Below are 14,263 nucleotides of genomic sequence, written 5' to 3'. Positions count from 1 at the left end.
TCTCTTATAAAATAAATAAATAAAGGTATGTTGGCATTTTAGTACATTTTGGAAACTTAATTAGTCTTTTAGTACAAACACTATTTATAATTGGTAAAATAGGTGAGAGAGTGTTTGTGTGTGAGTGTGTATGAGATAGGAGAATTATGTAGGACCCATTTGTGAGATTGAAAAATTAGGATAACTAGGTTAACACCCGCGCTACGCCGCGGGAAATTTTCTTAAATTGTATTTGAATTTCAATTCATACCAAAAAAACAAATACTTAAAACACTAATCTATATAGTTTAAAAGTCATGTTCCATCAGACATGCTTTCCTTTTAAAAAAGCAAGAGGATTAGTAATACTCTTTTTTTCTCATGCCTTCATTGAGATCATGGGATGGAATTCCAAGCCAAAATAACCTTACAAAGAAGTAGAGAATCATCAAATCAGTTCCATCTCCGATTAATCTCTCTCAATCTCGATCCGTCTTAAGTTTTTTTTTTCTTTTTTCAGATTAGCATCTTTTTTTTTTTGTGAATTCGTTTCTTATGATAGACAAATTATTGTGATGTGTCAAGAAGTAAAGAAGAAAAATGCTTAGGCTATGTGCAATGAGGTTATTGAAAAAGTTATTCAACTGCTTAATTACTACAATGAGGGTGTTGAAGAAAATAAAAAATCTATGTGGATTCATTCTTGTTGAATCAATTCAACATGTTGAATCAATTCAACATGTTGAATCTGATTTTTGGGGCCCACAATCACATATGCTACGTTCTAACTTTTGTTTTTTTTTTGTTTTTTTTTGTTGGAAAGGAAAAAAGGTTAGGAGAGAGAGACATGTGTTGTATTAGAGTAAGATTTTGAAGATTTTTTTTTATTTTATCATTTCAAAATCAATTATTATGTAGTAAACAAAATTTTTATAAAATAATTTTTATATCAAAATTCAAAATTTTTTACACTCTATAAATAGAGACTTGGTTCATTTTATTCCCATAAAAAAAAATCATCATTTCTAGTATATTTTTTAAATTCTTCTCTAATAAACTCTTGTTTATTTTATATTTTATAATTTTGTTATATTAAAAATTAGCTAAAAATATAAATTTTCAATTTTAAAAATAATAATGTAACTTTTATTAATTTTAATTATTATTATAAATGTGTGTTTTCAAATTAAGTAAAAATAAGAATATATAGTGAAAAACTGAAAATAGTAGGGTAAGGTGTTGAATTTTATTAAACAAAACTATTGGAGAGGTTAAAATTGATTTAGGTGTTGAATAATTAGGTGGAAGAAAGAGAAAATGATGTGGAGTGTTAAAAGTTGAGGTGGAGGGTGTTGAAAGAAAAAACCATTGTACATGGTCTTAGGCTACTTACAATGGACATGTTGAATCTTTTTTTCAACAGTTTAATCCCTACAATAAGGGTGTTGAATAAAAAAGAAAATCTAGGTGGATTCATCTGAGTTGAATAAATTCAACCCGTTGAATACCAATGAAGTAGGGTTTCCAATGATATGTGTCGGCTGGGGATTGGAGGGAAGGGTGAGAGAAATTTTTTTTTTTTGACCGACATAAATTTTTTTTTTTTTAATCTGTTGCATTCCTATTGGCTATCCAGATTTTTGTGTTTTTTTATCTCCTCTCAATTATTTAAACTCAATTATTTGGTTGTAATCAATTTTTAAAAAAAAATAAATTTATATCAAAATTCATAATTTTTTGAAATCTATATATAGAGACTTTTTTCGTTTCATTTGGACATAAAAAAAAACTTCATTTCTCACTATAACTTTCTCCTATATCTTCCTATCATAATTTTATATTATTATAAATGTGTTGTTATCAAATTAAGTAAAAATAAAAATATAAAATGAAAATAGTGGGGTAAGGTGTTGAATTCTATTAAACAAAACTATTGGAGAGGTTAAAATTGAGTTAGGTGTTGAATGATTAGGTGGAAGAAAGAGAAAATGATGTGGAATGTTAAAAGTTGAGGTGGAGGGTGTTGAATAATGAAACCATTGTACATAGTCTTAGGTGTAAAAAAATGAAGTTGAGCTGTATTAATAAAATAATTTTATTGGTAGAAAAATAATCTGATGTGTCAGCTCCTGGTTACCCAAAAATGCTTAGGTGTCAACACAAGAAAGAAACGCATTCTGTTTTTATTGTATTGATTATTTAAATAGTTGTTAATATAATCTTTTTTTGGAAAACTTTTCAGATACAAAAAAAATCTATATTTTTTTCTTTATAATTTGATATGCATTTTGTTTAATATTTTTAAATATATTCTATACATCTTTTTATCCGTACACTTTATTAAGTGTACGGATGTCTGTACACATTATTAAGTGTACGGACTGTACACATTATTAAGTGTACGGATGTATGTACACTTTATTAAATGTACGGATATATGCATATCTTATTCAGTGTACAGATGTCTCTATACATTATTAAGTGTATAGATGTAATGTTTACACTTAGTAATGTGTAGAAACATGTGTACACTTAATAAAGTTTGCATAAATCTGTACATTTAATAAGGTGTACAGACATCCGTACACTAAATTATGTGTACGGATATAAAATTTGTAAAAAAATATTTAACATTATCAAATAAAATCATCAAATAAAATACATATCAATAATAAAGAAAAAAAATATAGATTTTTATATATTTGAATTTTTGTTTTTTTTTAAAAACATATTACCAAAATATTTGAATAAATATATATTTTCCTCATTTCTCTTTCTCTCTCACAATTCTATCTCACAAACATTCTATCTCACAAGTGGAACCCTGACTATTTTTCCAATTATAAATAGTACATGTACTACATTTCTAATTAAGTTTGAAAAATGTACTAAAATGCCAATAATCCCAATAAAAAACTAAAAATTTAGAATTCTAATAGTCAAACAAGAGTATAATAGAATATAAATATTTACTATTTTCTTAACTAGGACTCAGACCCCGCGATTTCACTATTTTCAATAGTATATTCTTTTGAGATAATTTTTTAATTTCATTATTTAGCATATATTTTCAAATTATTTAATAATAAAATTAAAAAACTTATATTCAAGTTAAATTAAATTTCAAAATTTAATAATTTTTAATTTTATTATTTAGCATATATTTTCAAATTATTTAATAATAAAATTAAAAATTATCTCAAAAGATCAAAAAAATAATAAGTAGAGCTAAAACTTCATAAATATTAAACATATATAACTCTGAGTTTAAAAACCACAACCACCAAAATAAAAACTTACACTAAAAAAACAAAATTGTAAAAAGATTCAACTCTAGTTAAAAATTATTAAATGAAAAGTCATAATGAATCAAGACAACTCTACTTACAATTTGTATGTATTATAAATAAAAGATATTGTATGAAGAATTATTGTAAAGAGTAACAAACATCATAACATAACAACTATTGATATTTATATTACTCATAAACAAATATTATCATGAAGTGAACCTAAGTGAGAATATCAAACAAACGATAATAATAAGTAAATGCAATTTTGTGATACAATAATTTCAGAAAAAAAATCATCTTGAGTGAAAATTTATCAACCAATAATTATAATAAAAATACACAACTTCTAAAAAAAATGAAATAGTCAAATCTTAATAAAAGCAACTATAAGTTACATAATCAAAGTTAATTAAATTTCTATATTACTATAATCATTTATAAAATCTTTAGTTAGATTATAGAATAATGTTATATTAAATATTAAAATTCATTTTATTTAGATTCAGCATGAAACGAAAAATTTGTGTCAATGAACAATAATTCATTGATTTGTTAGTTATCTACGAAGAGACAAATATATATATAGAGTTCAAAAGACAAACATTTAGATAACCATAACTATTAGAATGAAAAGTTGTAAATAAGATACGGTGAAAAGACATAACTCTACAATGTACAATCAACAGAAGCAACCATATGATATTCTTTTATGTTAAAAGATACAACTCTACAATGAACAGATGAAACCGTATGATTTTTTTCAAAAATAAAAAGAAATATGTAGCGAAAAGATAAGACGAAAAATCGCAATTGTTACTGGCATTTATTCAGATTATTATTATTATATAGATTTTTATGGTAAAAGGCACAACTCTACAATAAATAGACGCAACCATATGATTTTTTCAAAAGATATATATTATATAGATATTTTATTGTAAAATACACAACTCTACAATGGATAGACGCAACTGTATGATTTTTTAGAAAATAAATATAAAAAATATTTAACGAAAAGGTCCTCCTTTTATATTAAAGTGACAAATCAGAATCATTGATTTTCTTCTAACAGTTAAAGTTTTATCTGAAAAGTAATACCTTTTAAAACTGTTTATTTTATGGTTACTACAATTAAAGCGTCCAACACAAATGAAAAAACAAACAAAATAGCCATATAGCTTGAGAATATCTTTTCAGATCTAGACTTTGTAGAAATGTTGATGCAACATCCAAATTCCAAAGTATGCAACCCATATAAACTGTTTTTAAATAGAAGTCATCTTTATTACCATATTCAAAAGTCAAATAAAAAAACTCACTATATAATCCATCTAACTCTTGAAAACAAAATTCTAGGTACTTTTATTAAATTTTTATATTTAAAATTAACTAAAAGTTGTAAATTTGATTCATCATTCCAAAAATATTTTTTTAAATCAAGAATTGGAGAAATTTATTTACTTTTAAAAGAATGAATACTAGAGAATAATTTAGAAAGTTGAAAAAAACCGTTGAGATTGAAAAGGTTTTTCAAAGCATAGAGGCGAAGCCAATTGATATATTAAATCACACGGCTAATGATAAACTTTTGTGGGAGGAGGTCAAATCTTTCTCAGGGAGATATCTGCACCTTCCGCCTTTAACGGAGGATAGGGGCTCTCTTTCCCGTTGTCAGGTTGATGGCTCGTGGAAACCCACGGACCCTCTTCAGGGTCTGGGTTGGTGGTGTTGTAGTGGCGAAGATTTGACGCTTCTCATGGGAGCACGGAGTCATAGACGGGGGCCCTACACCCTTACATGCAGAATTACAAGTTCTGATCTGGGCTATGGAGTCATTGCTGGCGGCTGGAGTTGTTTGTCAAGCTTTTATGACGGACTGTGCAGAGCTAGTTACGATGGTGCAGCTGTCGGACGATTGGCCTTGTAACGCTCCCGAACCGCTTCCGTCACTCGGCTGGACAAACCGCGGAGCAGCCCGGGTGAGCGTCACAGAGGACAACCGCCCGCAACCCAGCCGAGGTTCCACCAACAAATTAGGATTCCCAGCCGGACCGCCGGCAGCCACCTATCCGCTGCGTACGTCCCTTAGGCTTTGCAACCCTTGGCACGTATGCGGTGTTGTGATGGTCCGAACTAGACCGTACCATTACCACTTGTCCGAATATATGAAAATATCTCGATTTATTACATATATATATGCAAAGTTCACATTCAACAAAATCATTCAAGAAAACAGTTGGATCCAACCGAAATAAACAGCAAAATTATGAAACACGGATTTGCAACACAACACGAAAACACCCTATCCGGTTTCTTAAATCCAACTCTACCCACTTACTTTCCCTGCAAGAAAAACAATAGAGGAGGGGAATGAGTAATCTAGGATTACTCAGTCAGCTGGGCAACTATCTAACATGTTAACTCCACTAACATGCTATCTCTTCTCATCCAACTACCCCAAACAAAGCACGCAATGTGGAAGCGTAATAAGCAACAATCAATCAACAAGCAAGCAACCAATCAACAAGCAAGCAATCAATCAACAAGCAAGCAATCAATCAACAAGCAAGCAAACAATCAACAAGCAAGCAATCAATCAATAAACAACCTAGAAACAATCAAGACACTTGACTCTTCTAGATTTTCCCTCTAACTTGGCTTCACGCCACTTCACCCGCAATCACTTCCAGGTGGAAACTGCTAGCGGTGCATCAAGATAACTTGACCACCCTATACTTCTCATGCAATAGGACCATCAAACGGATATCCACATCAACGCTTGAGTCCTACCATGAACCATCCTCACATGCCATAACACCATCAAACGGATATCCACATCAACGCTTGAGGTCTATCATGGAGCAACTCACATCCTAAGGAAATCACTTCCTAGGAACATCAACACATCCTAGGGCCCCACGATCCTCTGTTCCATCCCATCCACACACTCCGCGTTGATACCACAAAGGTAACCAACCGGACAACCAAAACTTCCGCGTTGATACCACAAAGGCAACCAACCGGACAACCAAACTTCTGCGTTGTTACCTCCACGTAAACAACCGGACTCACACAAAGCCGCATCGTCATGCGGTTCGGGCTAGTAGCTAGCTAGACACCGAAAATTTTCCTGCCATGAGATCTCTCTGGATTAGCTCACCGGACAATCTTAACACATGATGGGACCAGAGATCGACTTCTAGCTACGAACAGAGACTCCGACTCAAGCATTAGATAGAACTTGCACTCAATTCTATGTCTAACCACACAAAGAATTAAGCACAAACAACACGCAAAGCAAGCAAGAAAACAAGCACACAAGCAAGTAGTCAAGCAAGAAACAACAATCAATCAATCACGCAATCACACAAAACTTAAGATGCAAGGAAAAAATACACATGCAACTTAAGTTAACTACACATGCATGCAATCCTAACATGCACCCAACCCCAAAATTTTAAATTAATTTTCCACATTTTAATTTAACACTTCTTTCCTCTTTCACACATGCATGCGGCTTTTTCCTTCCTTGAGATTCTCGCATGACTTACAAAATTATTTCACCATGACCGATCTCACATGAAGTCCATGAGAATATTTTTCTCAAGTTTTGGGGCCCTCATACGGCTCTTTCCATCCCGGAGATTCTCGCATGGCCTCACTAAAACAGCCAATCCCGTAGACTGGTCTCACATCCAAACTCATGAGGAACTACACTCAATTTTGGGGCTTTCATGCAGCTCTTTCCATCCTAGAGTTTCTCACATGGCCTTACCAAAATTCTCCCTCTCATGAATCGATTTCCCACCCAGTCAACAAGGGATTAACCACCTCAACCACTCATGCAAAAATTAAAATAATTAATTTTAATTATGCGTGATTCTTCTTTAACCCCAAACTAGACATGCAAGGTATTTCACACTTGCAGTTAGTTTTTAAAATTAATTTCTTCCATTTTAAAAATTCTCAAACCCCCAAAATTAAGCATGCAAGGCATTCACACTTGCAGCTAATTTTTAAAAATGCCATTCTTCCCAAGAATGCATAAAACTCTTCAAATCTAGCAAGCAAGGCATTTCACACTTGCAGCTAGTTTGAGAAAAATGTAAATCTACCCCAAGATTGCATAAAAAACCCCAAAAAATCCCTCTTGTCTATATGCAATCTTCTAGAACTACATGCAACAAGGAAAATCAACCACTCAACAAGGCCGATGCAAGAGCTAGAGAGCTCATGCACCTCCTTAAGCAAGATTCCCAACTTGCTCTTCACAAAACTCACAAACACCTCACAACACATCTACAAACAAAGCCTCAACTTACCTTAGCTTGTAGATCTTGGCCGATTGAGCTTCACCACACCACGCCGATCTGACAGCACCTCCACTAGCTCTCAAGCTTCAACCTTCCTCTAGATCTCTTCCTTCTTCCTTCTCCTTGGTCGAAAATCAAGAGATTTTCTCTTCAAAAGTTTGAGAGAAAAATTTGGTAGAGTTTGAGTGTTTAGAGAGTTTTTGTGTCGAAAATGAGAGGAATGAGAGCTATTTATAAGCCCTCTCACTCAACTCTCTCGCTGGGCAGGTGGCGATTTTGGCTTGACAAATGGCAAGAATCTTGCATGTAAATCATCCCCACTCTCACTCACTCGCGCATGCATCTCACTCCCTGGCGGAGACCACTTAATCGCGCGACACGTGGCACTTCTCTCACATGCAGAGAGACCTTTACACTTCCTCGTCCGTCCGCGTCCCTCTTGCGTCCCAAGCTCCCGCGCTTGTCCGCAAATTTAAAACCATATGTTCGCGGCTTATCTCCTCGTCCATTCTCGGTCCCTCCGACCGTGACTTCCGCTTCTCTCGTCTGTCCCCGGACCTCTCGTCCGTGACTTTGAACTTCCTCGTTTGTCTCCGGACCTCTCGTCCGTGACTTGCGGTATCTCAACCGTTCGGCTGGTACGTGACCATTCCATTCCCACGGTCCTTTTACGTCTCCTTGACCCTTTTACCACGGCCATTTTCTTCTTAGACTATCTTTTGGACTTCCACCAATGTCCTCTATCACCTTTTGTCCAATTCTCCGGATGTTCTAAGGGTTCACGTCCGTTCTTCGGTCGTGGACCATCTCGAGTCTCGGTAACCTCTTTTGCAAGTCACTCGTTCGTTCTTCAAGATTTTCTTTCCTCCGTCTTCCCGGGGCATTCTACGTCCCTCGGACACATCTTCTCTTCTGGTATGTACTTCTAGATAAGGGTCATTACAGGCCCGCTTTTTCGAACCTGCTGGAGGATTTCTCTTTGCTCAGAACATCTTTTCCTTCCTTCACCCTGACCAGGATCCCACGAGATTCCAACGTACAGGCAGATTGCCTTGCTCAGTCTTCAAGAACTTTAATTTCTGAAACTTCTTTTGTAAACTCTTACCCTCCTGTTTGTGCAACCAATCTTAGAGTTCTCTTTTAATTTATTTAATGTTTGGTTGAAAAAAAAAAAACTTTGAGATTGAAATTTTATATTATTTTGTGTCATGGAAAAATAATGAAAACATTTCAAACAGACAAATAGATATAGATTTCAAAAGATATGAATATTCGAATAAACACAACTCTACAATGAACAGTTGTAACTTTACAAAAACAAAAAAAATCGTTACAATGAACAATCACATCTTTTCGTAAAACACACAATTGAAATTTTCTACAGATTTTTTGGAAAATTATTCCAAAGGTACGATTGAAAAAACATAATTTTTGGTAGCAATTTTTGGTGGCATTTATCCTTTGATCTTTGATATGGTTATGGATTCGTATAATCAATCTTCAAGCTTTTTAAACCTCTTAACCAGCCAACAACCTAATCATTATGAGAGTTTTCCACCTAGTATAGGACTTGGATCATTAGAAGTACCGGTCTTTAGTGGCCAATGCACTGATGTTCCAACCCTAGATGAAGACAAACCTAATGAGCGTTTTAGCCAAAGAAAATGGTCTCCCACAGAAGATGTGGTGCTCATCAATGCTTGGCTCAACTCTAGTACGGATGCATTTGTGTCAAATGATCAAAAAGGTGGTCATTTTTGGGAACGCATTACAGCTTATTATGCTGCAAGTTCTAAGCTAGATGGTCTGGAAAAGAGAGAGCTCAATCACTGTAAGCAAAGGTGGCAGAAGATCAACGAACAAGTATGCAATTTTGTAAGAAGCTATGAGGCTGCAACAACATAGAAAAAAAGTGCCCAGAATGAGGATGATGTCATGAAATTGGCTTACTAAATCTTTTTCAATGATTACAAGGTGAAGTTCACTCTTGAGCATGCTTGGAGAGAGCTTCGCCATGATTAGAAGAAAGTGCAACGACGGTTCTACACAATCTTTAAGCTCCAAAGGTGGACATGGAGAGGAAGAATCAGTTACTCGTCCTCCTGGTGTTAAGGTTGCAAATGCAAAAGGGAAAAGAAACAACAACAATAAGAGCATTGTCAATGAAGAGAAGGTTTTGTTGAAGTTTCAGACGGTTGAAGTCCAGCGGATGTATGAGATGAAGCAAAAAGATTTTTCTTTGAAAGAGAAGGCTTTTGCTTTGCAAGAGAAGCAAAGTAAATATAGCATGCTTGAAAATCTACTTGCATAACAGAGCCACTAAGTGAATCAAAAAAGGCTTTAAAGGACAAGTTAATTAATGACATGTTGTCACTCTAATCTTAATAACAGTTTATGGATTTTGAGGTTAATGTAATCTGTTTAACGTATGTTGTTTCTTTCAGTTTATGTTTAATATAATCGGTTGAATGTATGTTTTGCTTTGAATTTGAGGTTAATTATATGCTTCTTGATATGTGGTAGCATCAGTTTATGTACTTTGAGTTCTCGAATGAAATTTTGTTTTATCAGTTTTTGTTCTATGAGTTTTATGCATCAGCCTTTGTACTTTGAGTTCTTTAATACTTTGCGATGAATACTTTGATTGCCGATAACAAACCTTGTTTTTGCTTTAGAATAAGAGTTTCTGTGTTTTTGATAAGTGTTTGATAAGTTTAAAACGTTCTTCTGTTTTATATGCTTGCGTATTTACAGTTTTTTCTAAACAACAGATTCATTCATGTCTCTTGGATGATATGATTTTTTTTTCCTGAATTTTTATGGTCAAATATGGATGAGTTCAGGTTCTGACTTAAGTTCTGATATTGGGATTGATCCGGTTATAGTTTAATTGGGTGTTTGAATTCTTCGATTGTGGAGACAATAAAGATGTAAAAGAGTAGTAGTAGCCTAAGGAAGCGCCTAAATCCGTACAGAACTTCGTTCAACTATGCCTCGAGGGTTACTTCGACAGCACCATCTTCCACCGTGTTATTCTCGGATTTCTTGTTTAAGGCGGCGATGCCATCGGTTCTGGCACCGGTAATTTCTATGCCTTCTAATTATTTTTAAGGTTTAAGACCTCTAGCTTGTGTCAATTTTCTTCTGCTTGCTCGGTGGATTAGGTCAATTGATGTTGTGTGAATGATATTATAACAGGTGGAAATAGTATATATGGAGATGTCTTTGCGAATGAATGTCATTCCAGACTGAGGTTTAACCACCAAGGGATTGTAGCCATGGCTAATGCGAGCTCACCCAATTCTAATGGAAGTCAGTTCTTTTTTACTTTGGATAAGTCTGATTGGCTTGATAAGAAGCATACCGTCTTTGGCAAGGTAAAACAAATTGCTTCTTTTGTTTTTTGTTCTGCTTCCTCCAACTATTCTTTTCTAGTTCTTCTTGATCATGTTTAGTTGCAACTTTTTCCTAATTCTTTTAGGTGACGGGTGATTCAATCTACAAAGGAGAGGTTGACACCGGTAAGGATGATCGGCCCTTGGATCCCGCCCCAAAAATAATATCTGTTGAGGTAAGGATCATATTATTGCTGAATCTATTATAGTGTTTCATGCTGTTAAATGACAATGTTGATGTCCTCGTTTTAAGGATGTTCTCTTATTGATACTCATTCTTTGTTATGTCAGTCTTGTGAAACTTGGTTTTTCTAAAAATTATGTATATTTCTTTGACAGGTTTTGTGGAAGCCTTTCAAAGATATTGTTCTTAAAGTGTTAGCAAAGACATCACTGCCGAAGTCTAGGAACCCCCAAAAAAGCCCATGAAGTAAGTAATTCATGATCAGTCAAGAATTTTAGTTATAATTTTTGCTTTGGTTGTTCTTTTGAGACTTTTTTTTTGTTGTTTTTGTGAAAATTAGGAAATTGAATTTATTTTCATTTGGAGAAGAAGCTGAGAAAGAAGAGAAGGAACTGGCTGTTGTAAAGCAAAATATTAAGAGCAGTCATGACGTATTGAATGATCCTCAACTTTTGAAGATAGAATCTATAGATAGAGAACGGGTAAGAATACAATTTATCTTGTATGTGTGATATTTATTTTTCCTATCTTTATTTCTCCTTTCACACCTTCAATAGCAACTCAGAAAAAAAGTAATTACTTTTTATATTTCTTTATATCTTGACGTCCTGAAATATAAAAATTTATGGTAATTCTTGATTTGCATAATCAAATTTTCAATCTTAATCTTATTAAGCAATCACGTCTATGCTTAGGGATTTTATTTGTTCGTCAATAGGATTGGATGCTTTTAGTTTTTGTACCAAGTATTGCCAGAGAATAATATGCAGCTCCCTTTGTTTCTCTTTCACTACTTAATTATGTCTAGTTATTTCTATAGGTTCTAAGTATAATATACTTGTGTTTGTTTTCTTAACAGAGATCTCTAGTCTGAAAAGCCATGAAGAGTCTATGGGAGGTTCAACTGGTATGACAATGAAACCACGAACAATTGTTAGACTATTTTTCAGGTTAGTTTTTGCACTTTCTCTGATATCTCAATGTTGATCATGATATAATTAGCTCACAAGAACTGGAAAATGAACTCAGTAGCTCCATTTCTCAATTTTCAAATTGTAAATGCTTATTCAATGCTATATGAAGATTTCTGTCTACATCATGATTTACTTCACCATTAAACCAAAACTTTTGCTCTATGATAAATGATTGGTAGTGTTAGAATAGGTTAAAACTTAATTGTACCATTGATTGCACTTAAATATAAACACTTCTTTCAACCTCTTTTTGTATAGATATGTCCCTAATTCTCTTCTTCTCTGTAAACATAAACGCTTCTTTCATCTCTTCCTTCTCCTTTAACACAATTCATAAACTCTTCTTTTGCTCTTCCTATTCCTTCAAAATCAATACAGAAACTTGACTATGGATCCATATAGTCAAGCTTCAGGTTTTATGGACCTGTTAACTAGTCAAACCACAACCCACACTTTTGAAACTAATCTGTATGATGAGCGTAAACCAATCCACAGATACCTAAAGAGCTTAAAGGAAGAAGTAAATGGTCTCCCACAGAAGACGTGGTACTCATCAGTGCTTGACTCAACCCCCGTAAGGATGCAATAGCTGGGAATGGGCAAAAAGGTAATACGTTTTAGTCATGAATTGCATCTTATTATGCAACAAGTCCTAAGCTAGCTGGTATGGAAAAGAGAGAGCCCATTCACTTTAAGCAAATGTGGCAGGAGATCAACAAGATGATCGGAAAGTTTGTAGGAAGCTATGAGGCTGCAACAAAAGAGAAATCAAGTGGCCAAAATGAGGATGATGTCATGAAATTGGCTAACCAGATCTTTGTCAACGATTATAAGGTAAATTTCACGGGAAAGCTTGGAGGGAGCTTCGCGATGATCAGAAATGGTGCGTATCTTATTCTCTAAAAGCTGATGGTCCATCAAAGAGAAGAAAGTGTGATGATCACACTTCATAGTCATCAATCTCTGTGCCAGTTAGCTATGAAGAGGAGCAAGCTCATCCTCCTCGTATCAAGGCAAAAGGACTTTGTTTTGCAAGAGAAACAAAGTTTGCGTAACGAGAAGCATTAGTTGCATAAATTGTTTGAAAGACTACTTGCAAAAATGAAGCTGACTGAACTAGAAATGGCTTTGAAGAATAAGTTAGTTAACAACATGTTGGGAAATTATTCATATCATCATTTGAGTACTTGAGTGTAGTGTCTATTTCAGTTTGAGTGTCTTTTTATGTTGGAGTTTCAGTTTGACTACATAATCTGTTGTATGTTTCTCTGTTCTAGATTGTATTTACGTTTCAATGCATAATCTGTTGTATGTTTCTCTGTTCTATAATATACTTGAGTTTCAGTTTTAGTTTGAACGCATAATCTGTTTTACTCTAATCAGTTTCAATTTGATGCATAATCTGAAATTGTATGTTTATCTGTTCTATAATGTACTTGAGTTATAATTTCAGTTTGAATGCATAATCTGTTTTACTATAATCGGTTTCAGTTTGAATGCATAATCTGAGATTGTATGTTTATCTGCTCTATAATGTACTTGAGTTGCAGTTTGAATGCATGATCGTGTTTTTGGCTTAGCATAAGAACGCATGAGATTTACCCAAAAATGTACTTCATTGTTCTTTCTTTGTTCTTCTTTTTGCAGGCTTCAACAATATGAAATGCAGATAGTTGGATGTCAGTTTCTTTTCATAATTGTGAATAATCAGGTCCGCTTCTAACATATTTGATAGAATGGTCAATGATAATCTTTTGCATGTGAGAAGAAGTAGAGAAAAAGACAAGAAGAAGACAACCACAAAAAAAGACATGTAGTTGCATATTTGTAATCCTAGCCACATAATTTTTTGCATAGTACGCTTGCATGTGAGAAGAAGAAGACAACCACAAGATACATGTAGTTGCATACTTCTAATTCTAGTCACATAATGTTGTCTATTACGAACCACACATACTTGTAAATTTTTCTATAATTTTCACAAAATGAAAAGACAATATTTCTCATTCACATTTGCTTCTTCCACGCTTATTATTTCTTTTACCACAACAAAAATAAGAACAAAGAATTGCTTTTTGCTACTTTATATTCTTCTTCTTCTCTAATATGGCATCTTCTTCTCATA

General features: G+C 33.8%; 1 protein-coding gene and 1 pseudogene across 2 annotated transcripts; both read left to right on the top strand.

Annotated features, from left to right (window-relative positions):
- Positions 1 to 9,064: 9,064 nt before the first annotated feature.
- On the top strand, positions 9,065 to 9,490 carry LOC147926733 (glutathione S-transferase T3-like). The gene has a single exon (XM_087487184.1). The coding sequence runs from the start codon at positions 9,065 to 9,067 to the stop codon at positions 9,488 to 9,490; it is 426 nt and encodes a 141-aa protein (XP_087343310.1).
- A 109-nt stretch (positions 9,491 to 9,599) lies between these two features.
- LOC147926732 (peptidyl-prolyl cis-trans isomerase CYP57-like) lies at positions 9,600 to 13,488 on the top strand (annotated as a pseudogene). Its single transcript, XR_015581652.1, has 10 exons — positions 9,600 to 9,861; positions 10,429 to 10,463; positions 10,534 to 10,666; positions 10,784 to 10,962; positions 11,067 to 11,156; positions 11,320 to 11,410; positions 11,505 to 11,646; positions 12,024 to 12,114; positions 12,634 to 12,745; positions 12,847 to 13,488. The product of XR_015581652.1 is annotated as a peptidyl-prolyl cis-trans isomerase CYP57-like (transcript).
- Positions 13,489 to 14,263: the final 775 nt, after the last annotated feature.

The sequence above is a fragment of the Camelina sativa genome, chromosome 15 (genome assembly GCF_030686135.1).
Source record: "Camelina sativa cultivar CO46 ecotype springtype chromosome 15, ASM3068613v1".
Taxonomy (NCBI): domain Eukaryota; kingdom Viridiplantae; phylum Streptophyta; class Magnoliopsida; order Brassicales; family Brassicaceae; genus Camelina; species Camelina sativa.
The sequence above is the reverse complement of the archived record's forward strand: the minus strand, read 5'-3'. Positions and strand labels throughout refer to the sequence as shown.

What these genes read in the sequence shown, in the direction of transcription:
- LOC147926733 (XM_087487184.1), top strand. Translation starts at nt 9,065, where the DNA reads ATGGATTCGTATAATCAATCTTCAAGCTTTTTAAACCTCTTAACCAGC.